This window comes from Moschus berezovskii, chromosome 27 (genome assembly GCF_049115385.1).
Source record: "Moschus berezovskii isolate FMDL1 chromosome 27, NW_MosBer_1.0, whole genome shotgun sequence".
Classification (NCBI taxonomy): Eukaryota; Metazoa; Chordata; class Mammalia; order Artiodactyla; family Moschidae; genus Moschus; species Moschus berezovskii.
In genome coordinates this window covers 4,445,244-4,459,662 of record NC_142486.1, presented here as the reverse complement: position 1 = coordinate 4,459,662, position 14,419 = coordinate 4,445,244, and the positions used below count along the sequence as shown (strand labels likewise).

The window sequence follows — 14,419 nt, the reverse complement described above, 5'->3', positions numbered from 1 at the left end:
AGTAAAAGCAGACAGTGCTCCATAACGTGGGTGGGCCTCGTCCAACAGGTGAAGACCTTAACAGAACAAAGACCAGCCTACCCCAGTGAAGAAGGATACTGTGAGCAGACGGTCTCCACACCTCAACCGTAACAGTGGCTCTGCTCCTTGTCTCCAGCCTGCTGGCCCTACCCTGAGGACTCGCCAGACTCCGTAACTGCATGAGCCATTTCCTTAAAATAAATTACCTACCTATACATTCATCTGTCGACCGACCTACCTACCCATCTATCTCTTTATCTACCTACCTATCCATCCCTCCGTCTATCTACCTGTCCATCTATCTACAGATCCTACCAGCTCGTGTTTCTCTGGAGAACTGTGACTGATACATATGGTGGTTAAGTGTATATTTAGTTTTTTAACAAAGTGTCTAACTAATCTGCAGTGACTGTACCATCTTCACCTACTTTGAAGAATTCTCTGGTCAAACTGTCTAACCCCAGAGATTCTTTTGGAGAGTTTTTAGGTTTCAAACTCCATTTCTTTAATAATTCTACTCAAATAACCTATTTTATATTGAGTGAGCTGTGGCGGTCTGTGCTTTTTGAGGAACTGGTGCATCTCATCTAAGTTGTCAGACAGACACAGTAGAGCTGCTGGTCCCGTTCTATCCTCATGATGTCTGTAGGGTGGCTTTCATTCCTGGTATTAGGAACCTGTGTGTTCTCTCTCTTCTGTTCTCTGTCAGTGTTGTTAGAGGTTTTTCAATTTTACTGTCTTTCCAAAGGGCCAGCTTTATGTGTCACTGATTTTTATCTACTGTCTTTCTGTTTTCTGCTCTTTTCTTTAATATCTACTGCTGCTTGCGTTGAGTTCATTTTGCTCTTTTTTCCGGGTCCCGACATATGAGCTGAGATTATGGATTTGAGACTCCCCTTTTCTAATGTAATCCGACCCCATAGGTAAGATGGTGCTTCCCTGTCCCTGCTTTTGAGACTTTGTGTCTTTTGTTTTCAGACATTTGACTATGATGTGTGTTGGCACACATTTCTTTGGGTTTATCCTGTTTGAGATTTGCTCCATTTCTTGAATCTGTAGGTTTGTCTTTGCAAAATGTGGAAGTTTTCAGTGAATACTTCTTCAAACATCTTTTTAAGCCACCTTCTATCTCCCTTCAATCTGGGACGTCGTGATCTTTTGTTCAAGTTCCCCCAAGACCTTGAGGCACTTTTCATTTTTTTAAACATATTTTCTTTTTGCTGCATGAATTGGGCGATAAATATTTATCTTCAGCGTCACTGATTTTTCTCCTTTGACCTCTCCACTCTGCTGTTGAAGTTATCCCTTGAGTTTGTACTTTGATTACTGTTTTTTCGGTTCTGAAGGGTGCACTCGGGTCTCCTTGCTGTCGTTTCTGTCTCTGCTGGGGCTCTACCTGTTTCCATGTGTTCCCAGGGCGCTGTGCTTCCCCTGCGCGCTGCCGCCTGTCTGCAGCAGCTGTGTTACGGTCCTCACCGGGCGCCAGGCACCCCCATCACAGCGCTGGTCTGCGCTGCCCGTCGAGTCTGTTTTACTGATGCACAGCCAATCGTCAACGCTAACGTTTGCTGTGCATCACAATGGTTCCGTTTCACAGAAGCACACGCTTCTTCATATTCTTTCCCATTGTGATTTGTCTCAGGATACTGAATGCAGGTTCCTGTGCGGCAACAGCTCGACCTGGACGCTTCTCCGTTCTCTACACCATACCGTGCATCTGCGAGTCCCCAACTCCCACCCGGCCTTCCCTCAGTCCCCCTCCCACGCGGCAACCGCACGTCTGTTCTCTATGTCTGAGACTCCCTTTCTGTTTTGTAGCTACGTTCATTTGTGTCATCGTTTAAACTCCACAGGTAAGTGACGTCAGACGGTATCTGTCTTTCTCTGTCTGACTTGCTGCGAATGGCATTATCTCACTCCTCTTTACGGCTGAGTAGTCTTCACTGTATGGACTGTACGTTACCCCTTCTTCTTTACCCGATCATCTATGAACACTTAGGCTGCGGGTACATGTACCTTTTTGAATTACAGTTTTGTCCAGATATATGCCCAGGGGTGAGACTGCTGGATCATATGGTAGCTCTATTTTTAGTTTTTTCAGGAATCTCCATACTGTTTTCCATAGTGACTGCACTAATTTACATTCCCACCATCTGCTGCCTTTTCTTACTTGTGCTGAGTTCTCTTGGTTCTTGGAAAGAGAAGTAATTTCGATTGAAACCTGGGCATATTGGGTCTTGTGCTATGAGACTCTGGATCTTATTTAAACTGTGTATTTTACAACCAGAAATCTCAAAGTGGTTTTAAACACCTGATTTTCAACAGACCACATTTAAAAACATATGCTATGCTTTACTTACTAGTATGGTTCTCCATGTTTCAAAAACATGTCTTGCTCCTTTGGGCTTGCGCTTGCCTTCAGCTCCTTCACGATGACTCTCGCTACACTGGTGCCTGTGTAGACCTCTCCAAGGAGCACCTAAACTCAAAGGTGAGAAACAGCACAGTTCTTCACAACGGTTTCCATGATGACCACGCTATCCACCCACAAAAACGTGCTCTAAGTGTCATAAGGGGTAGTGGGGGAAGCAGGACAAACAAATAACTGGAGGAGGATGAAAAGCTTCTAAAATTCCCATCTCTTTTCCGTTCTCATCACTCTTATGCCAACAATTAGAAAAGGCTCTGATAAAGAAACAAAAGGTCTTCTTGGGGAAACTCACACAACCAGAAGCGCTGATGCTCACACTCCCACATGGTTTCAGGGGCCAACGGAGAAATTCAATCGGTGCCACAGTGTGTAGAGAGATGTGCAATGTCACGCACAGTAAGACTTAAGCAGCTTTGCATTCTAACAGTGTAACAGGAGGGAAAAAATGAAGGTAAGCAGACTTTACCTTTCCAAACCAGCCATTCCCAATTTCCTGTATGTAGTTCAGACTGTGGCGGGCAACTTGGGACTTCAAACCTTCTGTAGGAAAAAGAAGATTTAAGAAATAAAGGTAAGTATTTAACGAAAATACATAATAAGTATATAACCTATAAAGTACAAATGCTAATATAAATTTGATGTTTGTGATAATAAAGATAGAAATAAATACTTAAGGGTTTCTCTGATGGCTCAGCAGTAAAGACTCTGTCTGCTAACGCAGGAGACACAGGTTCAATCCCCGATCTGGAAAGATCCCACATGCTGCGAAGCAACCAAGTCCATGAGCCACAACTATCGAGCCTGTGCTCCAGGGCCCTGGAACTGCAACTACTGAGCCCTCCCAGCAGAGCTGCTGAAGCCCGCACACCCCGGAGCCTGTGCTCTGCAACAAGAGACGCCACCGCCATGAGAAGCCCCAGCGCTGCAACCAGAGAGGCCCTTGCTTGCGGCAACGAGAGAAGAGCCTACGCCCGGCAACAAAGGCCTGTCAGAGCCAAAACATAAGTAAACAAAATTATAAAAAAAAGAAATTTTTTAAAACTGACAGTATTTGTGAAAGTGTATCCTGCCCTGACTCTGAGCTCCAGCACCAAAGACTCCGATCAACAGCCCTACTGTAACCACCGGTCACCACCACTCACTGGCCTTCACTTAGTCTTTATTTTTACAGGGGTTGGGGGTGGGGTGGGGAGTAGGGATCTCTAGACTGTTCCTCTCTGGAAACACTGAAACTTTTGTCACAAACTCCACCTCATGAGAACTCTGTAAGACGGTGAAGGTTTAGAGCAATCAAAGGGAACCAGGAGAAAGGCCACTGAAAAAGGGAGAATTTCTTTGTGGCCTTTCATTCACCCACATCCCACCTCCCTCACAGCACATCTTAAAAACAAGCCATGTGCCAGAGTGGGTGCTGGTCCCAGAGGGAGCAGAGTGCCCTCCTTCCCCAGGAACTGCATTTCTCTTGACCTGATCGGGGCTTCCCAGAAGGCCTGCTGCAGGGGTGTCCCTTCTTCCACTGAACTGGGCTCTATCAGGACGGGGAGGCTTCATGTGCCTCAAAACAACGAAAGCCAGGTGGACAAAGCGCTGCCACCTGGGGCAGAAAACAACTGAGGCAACAATAAACAGGCTGAAGCTTCAGCGGAAAAGCTCAGTGAAAATTGGGGTGGGGGGGTAGGAGCTCTTTTTAAAAAGCTATTATTACACATACAGGGTAACCTAGAGAGCCATGTGCATCCTCAGGGAAGGACATCTGCCCAGAAGAGACCCAAGAACAGAGGTGTCACCTCTGGAAGGAACTTAAGGCTAAGGCAGAGCTGTCAGAGGCCAGGCTGGGCACCTGCCCTGGCACAGAGTCAGGCTGTCAGGACCTAGACAGCATCTGTTCCTTGTTTCCTTTTTTTTTTCTCTGCATATCATGTTATTAAAAATAGCCAGTTTTCAACAGAAAATTGCAAAACAAATAAAGAACAATAAATAATGGTAAATGAACTGTTATAAAGGAAATTTAAAAGAAAGTGTCCCTGAGAAAACAGACACTGGCCTTACTGGACAAGCATGTCCTAAACATGCTGAAAGGGCTAAAGGAAACCACAGGCAAAGAACCACAGGAAATTGAAAGAAGACCAATAAAGTGAGAGAAATTATTAAAAGGAGCCAAATAGAGTTTTAGAGCTGAAAGTGCAAGAACTGGAAAAACAAAAATTCACAAGAGGGGTTCAACAACAGATTTCGGATAATCAGTAAACTTGAAGACAGGTCAAATATTATACAGTCTGAGGAGCAGGAAGAGAGAAACAAACGGAAACGTCAATGAACTTAAGTCTGACCGCCAGAACTGAGCTTCACCAAAGAGCAGAAGGCAGAGAAATTAGCAAGCAGAGGAGACCCACAGTCCAATCATTTTATGATTAGTAGCAAGGCTTCCTTTCTCAGGACTCAGAAGTTATTCATGGAAACATGACATCAGAACGGAAGGTCTTACCTACAGAAGGCTGGAACTGTGACGGAGCTGGTAGTGAGACAGTTGGTACTGAAAGTGTGAAAACTTCTGCTGGAGACTGGGCAGAGGGAGTGTCTTCTGCTGGTGGTGTAAAATCAATCTCGTCATCAAAATTATCTTCAAATTCCTAAAGCAAAGGAAGAGCGATGCTGTATCTAATGTAAACCAGCTTGAGAGCAAATACCAAACATACATGCTAACACGTAAGACGTAAACATTTATTCACTCATTGGGAACACCCCGCCATAATTTTTTTCCCAATTCATATTGCCTTCAAGCAAAAAGCATAAGTAATTGTGTTCTGTGACTCTAAACAGAATAAGATCTGAAAATCAATTATATCATATGTAACTTTTTAAACTGATCAACTTGAAGTTAAATGCAAAATTTTCTAAAATGACCCCTAGAACTTAAAATTTCCAGGCTCAATATTTGAATTTTAAGTTACTATGAAAGTTTTAGTCAGCCATGTCCAACTCTTTATGACCCCAAAGACTGGGGCAAGCCAGGCTCCTCTGTCCGTGGAATTCCCCAGGCAAGAACACTGGAGTGGGCTTGCCATATTCTTCTCCAAGGGATCTTCCCAACCCAGGGATTGAACCTGGGTCAGTTTAAGGCATTCTTTTTACTACTATTATTCACTTTCACAGATCTCTTTGCATACTGAATCAAAACATTTATTTTTCAATTGTATATGTATTTCTGGTTTCTTGTGATTTCAATCAAAATAAAGACAGTTACAAGACACAGAAAAGATATTTTTAAGTGAGTCCTATTCCTCTGGCAAGAGTAACGATGCATGAACACACTAAACTAGGTAGAAAAACCATCAGGATCTGAACCGTGAAGATCAGTATTAAACTCTGAGGCATATAAGTGCAATAAACATTCTAAGAACATCTGGCTTTCTAAAGAGGGCGACTTTAAAATGGAGGCTGCACCAACCGAGCTGCAGAACCCATTTAAGTGACTCTGTCCAGCAGAAAGCTACCCTGACTCCTGCTATCATCATTCAGTGAGCTGGGCCTGTCTTGGTGTCCGTGTTAATTTAACATAGATACAGACAACTATCAGGGTCATTCATTCAGATAATTAACGAGCATTACCCCACCAGGCGCCATGACAGAAGCCGAATGAGACTGTGTTCCAGCCCTCTACGCGACCCTCGACCCCTCCCTCGACCCCTCCCTCAACCCCACCCGTGCACGGGAGAAGCTGGCGGGTGTGAGGATGGATGTCGCTGGTGTAACATTTTATGTTCTCATGCCTGTCATCGGTGTTGCCAGATGCATTAGGACGCTATTGCTGTCTACGGGGAAGGGGAGAGGAGGAAACTTCAATCTGTGAGGTCACCCCTAAACAGAAGAGCTTCACCTGGTTTCCCCTTTGGACATTCCTCAAGGTTCTCTTGTTTAAGAAAAGACTTCGTCCATCACTCCTAACCTGGGCAGCACATGATATACCACTAGGCAGTAGGTAATTCTAAAGACTGAGAGAGGTAACACAGCATAACAGCAAAAGCGATGGGGCCGTGAGGGGACACTGGGTCACGCCACTGCCTGGACCCTCTCCAGCAGGCCACTGACTTGACCAGGCTGCAGCCTCCTGGTCGGTAAACGACTTCCCAGGGGCCGGCCAGCTCTGGAACGCCACCCCTCTAAGCCTAAAGGAGAGCCACGAGTGCTAGACGGCGACTCCCTCCTTCCGTTACACAGTCTGGAGCTGGGAGGGGCCTCTGTCCAGTGTGGGCCCTGAGCCGCTGCAGCAGTCACCTGGGGAAGCCCGATAAACACACCCACTCCCTGAGTCTGCGTCGTCACGGACGCCCTGGGCCCACATGAGTGTCAGGGGGGTAAGAACGGTTCAAGCAAGAGCGAGGTCTCGTGACGTGAGAGAGACTGGCTTTCAGTTTCAGAAATACTGATCAGCCTTTACGTCTGTCCCCAAAGGGCCAGGTGTCTGTGCACGGCCCCTCAGCGAGACTGAGCCTGCCCGCCACAGAGCCCCCAGGCGGGGCAGTCACCAGGGCCCCCCAGACAGGTCTACACTGATTCCAGGGCCTCGGCACTCACGTCCTCTGGGCGGGGAGTCTTCTAGAGACAACGACCCATGCTATGGAGTTTTCCTCCAGCCCCCTGCAGCCTTCCTCTCCCCTCAACATGTGTAACACTGGCGTCCAGCCAAAGGGACAGCACATCTTCCTCCCTCAGAGCTGCCACCAGACCCAAGGTAAAGGGGGCACACAACGGAAACAGGTGTGAGGCTGGAGAAATAAGGTCCACGTGTCCACAGAAAAGGCTCCCCCCTGACTTGAACCTCAGTGCTCAGGGCTCGTGGTACAGCCCCACGACTGTCGTCAGGCACTAAAGCTCCACCTGCAGGGCCATCTTCTCTGCTCACACATCCCTCTTTCCCCCTTCTTTCACATATACCGTTTTAATAGGTCTTCACTGAAGCACACCAGCTTCAAGTTCCAGAGAGGACATCCCAGCTGGTTTCCAGCAGACTCCACCCAGAAGCCACCACGCCAGCCCCTCTGTATTATCACACACACACCCCCCACCACCACCTCCCACTCTGGGCCAGCTTTATTACCAGCACAGCTCTTTCCTGCTCCTCAGGGAGCTCAGGGCTTGAGGTAAACTGAAAGATGCTGCTCCTGACAAAAGGCACTGGGGGATCCCCTGGCTTCCGTGATTCAACAACCACAAATTCACCAGCACTTACAAGTTTAGAAAAAGAATCAAAACCAGCCTGCTTCTCCCTACAGGCTTTACAGCACGTGAACTGAATCACCGTTCCTTATTCCTCACTCAGCAAAACTTCCATTAAAACAGGTGGGTGGTTACCGTCCACGAGGCTCTGAGGCCAAGCTGGCACCTGCCGCCAGGGGGCCAAATGCAGATGGCCTACTGCACTGTGCATGAAGATTCACCCACACACAGAAGTGACCATTTGCTTCCATGCTGTCTGGGGCTCACGTGGCCACAACGACAGAGGTGAGAGCTAAGCAGCCTTGACCGAGACTGCACGGCCCACAGTACTTACTATCTACAACAGCTCTTTATTTCACTTTAATAGTTACTATCTGGCCCCTTCAGGAAAAAGAAAAAAAAATTGCCACCTCTGTTCCCCAGGGACCATGATATACAGCCATTCTATTGATAAACGTATCAGGGGATGACTTTAAAAGTCCCTCCCATCTGTGCTCACCTTAAAGTCTATTTCCGGGTCCTTACAGCAGGATACACAGTTTGCAATTAACACTATTAATATCATTAAACTGCCCACAGAGAGGATCACAAAAGACGTGGAAATTTCTGCAACAGGTGCCTCCCCTGGAAAGAGAAATAAACAATGTTAACACAGGCATTCCAAAATTGACTGTAATAAGCGAATCAATATATTTTCTGCCAGATATAAATGGGATAAATAATATCCCATTAATAATATGGGATAAATAATATCACAGTTAGTAAAATAATTCTCAAATGCTCAAGATAAAGCTGATGACCAACCTAGGATAAGAAGTCAGAGTCTTTTTTTTAACTTCTGATTTGGAAACGATTTTAGATTGACAACAGAGTTAGAGGCAAGACAGAGCGCACCTGTACACGCTCCCCCAGCTCCCACTAGCCTGAGCATCTTACACAGCACGTTTATCAGAGCTAAGACAACGACACACAAACTACACCGCCAGCTGAACCCCCAACCGTACCTGGACTTTGACAGTTTTTCCATCAACACCCTTTTTCTTTGCCAGGATTCAACCGGGGCCACTGATGCTCCAGTTACTCATCACGGCCCTAGTCTCATCCAACCTCTGCAGTCTCTGTCCATGCTTTACAACTGTGACGCTTCGGAAGAATATCTGTCAGTGACTTTGCAGACTACCCCTCAACTGGGGTTGCCTGATGTTTTCTCAGAACTGGACTGAGGTTACAAGTATGTGAGAAGAATCTAGAATGCGGCCGGGTGAAATGTCCTTCCCATGACATCGCATCTGGGGTACATGATGTTGGCAGGACTCACTACCAGTTACGTGAAGCCGGGTCCCAGGGTCCCTGGTAGAGACCATCACGGTGAAGAGTCTCCTCTTCCCTTTGCATGTTCCTCTCTTCAGAAGCCAGTCAACGGAGTCCAGGGCACACGTCGGGGAGGGGAATTTAGCTGTGCTTCCTGGAGGGAGCAGTGTTACTGGATGTGCAGGGACAGATTGAAATGACTACAGTCGCTGATAACCAGGAGGACGTGCTCTGAGGCTAAGCCCACACACTGGGTCTCTGGAAACCTACACACTGTGATGCTCTAATGGTGATTTTTCTATTTCCCTTAGTCCTTAAACACATGTTACTTGGGATGCTCCTGTAAAAGAGAGCTGTCCCTCTTCCTGCACTTTTCAGTCATTGATAAAGTTATGAACTCATAGACATTTCCTCTGTTCCACACTTGGGGTGATGATCCATTGTTCTCCGGACTGCAGCTCGGCCTGTCCCGGCTTTGGCCCCGCGGGAGCGCTTTCGAGCTGATGCCTGGGTCCTTCAGACATGCCCCCTCTGTTTTTTTCCTCCAACACGTCCTCACTCTGGTGCTACAGGAGGCGCCAGGCTCCTCTTGTATTTTCCCGCTTCTGGCTTTAGAATCAGTCACTTCTCCAAGGAGCCCCGGTCATGACAGAGAAACTGGAAACAACACCCCTGTGACTACAGCCCGTGACCAGTTTTACTTGGGGGTGAGGGACAGCTCAGAATAACTTCCACATCCTTAAAAGGCTGTATCAAAAAGAATCTGCGACAGACACTGCATGTGAGCCACGAAAAAGAAGGCTGCAACCCCTGTTGGGAGCATAAAGACTCTGACAGCTCACTTTCAGCAAAGACTCAGTTAGCTAGACATCATCTTATTCAAGTAGGCTTACTCTGAACCTTTCTATTTTTTGTTAGAGCAAATTTTTCAGTTTCACCTACTGGTGTTTTACAAAGAAATATACTTTCCTTTCTCTTGTGCTTTGAGATATAACATATAGCACGGTGTAAGTTTAAGGTGTACAACATGATAATTTGATATATGTATATATTGTGAAACGATTGCCACGGGAAAGTCAGAAACAAACTTTTCCACCTACGGCTAATTATGTGTTCAAAGGTACAAGGAGGAAGCCTGGAGACAAGTGCAGGAGCGATGCCACTGCTTTCCTTAAACGAGACGACAGCGCATGAGCAGACACTGAGCGTGCTGCTGTGTGAGTGAGACACACACTGGGACATCACGCGGCTTCTCTGAGCGCAGAGGCCCGCTCACCGACGCACGGCTGCAGTCCTTCCCAGCAACAGAAGCGCTATGTGAGGGAGGGCACTGTGGAGCCTGCTGTGTTCCGGGCGTTCGGGCTCCACCGCAGCCTTCCCTCCTCAAACAATACGGTTAACCAAGGGCTGTCTAGAAGCTACAGGCTCTAGACCAACAGAACTGAATACAGAGGGAAATCCACACATGAACAAGGAAGACCACAGAATTCTCCAACTAGGGACACTGACGTCCACCTGGGAAAACGAGCTAAGCGAGAAGCCCGAGCCGGAGGGCCAGCCTTCTAGGAACCAAGACCCAGCTTGGCCTGTGCTGCCCACTGGTATTGGTTCTCAGAACCGTCTCATTCCCCAACTCATACAATAAGGGTCAAAGACCACTCCTGAGGCTTACGTGGCAAAGCACTTTCCTATACGCTGTATCTCACTGATCTTTTAAGACGTGGTTTGCCCTCTGCGGTTTAAGATCGCCACATGTTAGGGGTATTTTACGCTTGAGAGGAAGCGGTTTTCACTGGCAGCATTTCTTCTTTCTTAATGGCAGAAAAATAAGGGAATGTTATAATTGGTCACATCTGAGATTTCACAAAGGATAAGTACTATTTTCATCTGATCATCAGGACACCAGTTCTATGTCACAAACAAAGCCACCAATGTGCCCAAGAAAACGAGGTGAGAAGGTGGCAGGCCAGACTCTGGGTCTAGGGTGCTGGATACCAGGCCTCCCATCCGCCCCAATTCCCTCAATATCACATTGCTCTGTCTCACTGTTTTTAACATTCAAAAACAGCCTAACCTAAGTGCTTCAGACAGAAGCCTCTCACTATAACTAGTGCAGTTCACAATTTGGGGGCTCCCCTCCAAACTCCACAGAGTGAACAGTAAACAACTTTTCCCTCTCTTTTCATCCTTTTCATCATTACCACCTATCATAACATTCGGTCAAAACTGCCTGAGGGCCAGCTCAATGATCTGATTCATAAAACTATCTCCTCTGAGTCATCAGGTAGGCATGAAAAGTCATACCTGTGTTAAAAATAACTAGTTCTGCTAAGTTTTGCCTGTCCATGATAACGTATTTGTTTCTGTTATGACACTGCAGGGAGGGAGCTCAAACACATACCTACGGCTGATTCATGCTGATGCCTGGCAGAAACCAACACAGGATTGTAAAGCAATTATCCCCTAATTAAAAATAAATACAATTTTTTAAAAAGACACTGCAGGGGCCTCTGCTCTGCTGGACTCCGACTTCTTCAATGCACACAAGTCTACTTCACTTCAGTGTCAGCCAGGCCCACTCAGAGGATTCTAAATCAATAATCTGAAAAATTTACTAGGTAGCCTCGAGCAGAAATTTTCACAGCTTTACTTCTAAAAACTATTTCATTGACAGCATTTTCCTTTCAATTGACCCAAAGTATTGTGATTTTAAAAGAGAGAAAAAAAGGTCTGTATATCAACAAAGAAAACGTCCATACAAAAAAGGAGAACTTGCATAAAATGAAGAAATCAAACCAGCCTCCCGTGGGCTGCAAGGTGAGCTGGGTTTGCACAAACCGCAGAGAGGAAGCAAATTCTAGATGTGAGGAACTACAAGGAAATCCCCCATGGCCCCCATGGTCAGACTACAAACCAGGCCCCTGGAAGGTTCCTGGTTGCAACAGTTAAGCAGGTTTCAACTGTGAAGAAAAGAAAGCTTTCCTTTGACATTCTCAGGCTGCAGCATTCAGAAACGTGTAAGTCAAACCAATCATTGCCTAAGGAAAAACATCAATAATGACAGGAGTGTCTCCTCCGCACATGGAGGCCGCCTGGCTGATTACAAACTGGGAACAAGGATAACGAGAGGTTTGGGGTGCTTCATACGCCTCCCCAAGACTCCGATGCAAAAACACACAGCATCTCAAAGGTACAGCTGGTATAAGTTTTCATTTTAGTTTCCAAACCATTTTAATAGATATCTATCCAGCACTTGATTTAATAAGTTAGAAAACTTGAGAGACTCAAAGAGGTAGGTGCATATTATCTGTTTTACAGACAGGTAATCTGAGGAACGAGATTTCTCAGTAATGACTCAGAATAAGTGAGGTGTGCTACCCGATCATTAATTCCACCATAATAAAGCCCTGCCTAGAACCTCCATCAGAACTTGAATATATGCATAATCAACTGAAGAGTCACCTGTGAATCCATTTTCAAATTAAATTAAAAATTTTCAAGGGTCACAGATAGAAATGATGACCAGTGTCCAGACGCCCAGGGGACTGCAGCATGCTGACCTTCTCAGTCTGTCACTCCCTCTTCGGTTACCAGCTGATATGCTTTTACAAAGAAAACTGCCTCCTATTTACTATTCGGTTGCTCAGGGGTTCAAGTCATAAAGGGTGAGACTGAAGCTTCAAATTCTCCAGTCACACGGTTCCTTCCTCTAGCCACCAGTCCCTATCATGAAGCTACTTAGAGACCTGCCAACATTCGCTCCAACACCCGCACAAGCTGGAATTAAGATTGCCGGGAGAAACATCAATAACCTCAGATAGGCAGATGACACTACCCTTACGGCAGAAAGCGAAGAGGAACTGAAGAGCCTCTTGATGAAAGTGAAAGAGCAGAGTGAAAAAGTTGGCTTAAAACTTAACATTCAGAAAACGAAGATCATGGCATCCGGTCCCATCACTTCATGGCAAATAGATGGGGAAACAATGGAAACAGTGACAGACTTTATTTTGGGGGGCTCCAAAATCACTGCAGGTGCTGACTGCAGCCCTGAAATTAAAAGATGCTTGCTCCTTAGAAGAAAAGCTATGACCAACCAAGACAGCATATTAAAAAGCAGAGACATTACTTTGCCAACAAAGGTCCATCTAGTCAAAGCTTCAGTTTTTCCAGTAGTCATGTATGGATGTGAGAGTTGGACTATAAAGAAAGCTGAGTACTGAAGAATTGATGCTTTGGAACTGTGGTGTTGGAGAAGACTCTTGAGAGTACCCTGGACTGCAAGGAGATCCAACCAGTCCATCCTAAAGGAAATCAATCCTGAATATTCATTGGAAGGACTGATGCTGAAGCTGAAACTCCAATACTCTGGCCACCTGATGCGGAGAACTGACTCATTGGAAAAGACCCTGATGCTGGCAAAGATTAAAGGCAGGAGGAGAAGGGGACAACAGACGATGAGGTGGTTGGATGGCATCACCGACTCGATGGACATGAGTTTGAACAAACTGCAGGAGTTGGTGATGAACAGGGAAGCCTGGCGTGCTGCAGTCCATGGGGTCGCAAAGAGTTGGACACAACTGAGTGACTGAACTGAACGGAACATTCGCTTTATTAACATAAATTCAGGTGTGGTGGGAGGGGCTTGTCATTAACAACAGATGCTATTATTCCTCCCAGTCAGGAGAGGGCCAGGGCTTCAGGAACTCTGGACCAGAAAAGGGGACAAAGACCAAATGGATATTTCCTTTTATGTCACAGGTATATACAACCTAGAAAAGGAATCAGGAAACTATGGTCACTATCAACAGCTCAAAATGCTGCCCACTATTAGTTCTGGTATGGCCTGCTAGCTAAAAATACTGTTCACATTCTTAAATAGTTGTTTCAAAAAAAAAAGAATAGTATTTCATGGTTGTCGTTGTTTAGTCACTAAGTCATGTCTGACTCTTTTGCTGCGAAACCATAGCCCACCAGCCTCCTCTGTCCATGGAGTTTCCTAGGCAAGAATACTGGACTGGTTCCTTCTCCAGGGGATATTCGCCACCCAGGGATGGAACCCATGTCTCCTGTATTGGCAGGTGGATTCATTACCGTCTGAATCACCAGGGAGCATTATGCATGATGGGACATTCACTACCAATAGCTAATAATGCAAAAGAGCCTCTTGAAGAGGAGAGAGAATAAGAGGAGGGCAAAACAGTTGGCTTGAAACTCAACATTCAAAACACTAAGATCATGGCATCTAGTCCCATCACTTCATGGAGAACAGAAGGGGGAAAAGTGGAAGCCGTGACAGATTTTATTTTCTTGGACTCCAGAATCACTGTGGATGGTGACTGCAGCCATGAAATGAAAAGACGCTTGCTCCTTGGAAGGAAAGCTATGACAAACCTAGACAGCATATTAAAAAGCAGAGATATCACTATGCTAAGAAAGGTC

The 14,419-nt window shown here is 46.0% G+C and overlaps 1 protein-coding gene across 3 annotated transcripts in view; it reads right to left on the bottom strand.

Annotated features, from left to right (window-relative positions):
• LMTK2 (lemur tail kinase 2) overlaps nucleotides 1–14,419 on the bottom strand; it is a 75,102-nt gene that overhangs the window by 41,356 nt on the left and 19,327 nt on the right. For all 3 annotated transcript variants that reach the window (XM_055410307.2, XM_055410308.2, XM_088833165.1), the window contains exons 2-5: nucleotides 8,169–8,293; nucleotides 4,938–5,082; nucleotides 2,919–2,992; nucleotides 2,382–2,500 (exon numbers count right to left, since the gene is read on the bottom strand). In XM_055410307.2, coding sequence (XP_055266282.2) covers nucleotides 2,382–2,500; nucleotides 2,919–2,992; nucleotides 4,938–5,082; nucleotides 8,169–8,293 — 463 coding nt within the window. The remainder of the gene's footprint in view (nucleotides 1–2,381; nucleotides 2,501–2,918; nucleotides 2,993–4,937; nucleotides 5,083–8,168; nucleotides 8,294–14,419) is intronic.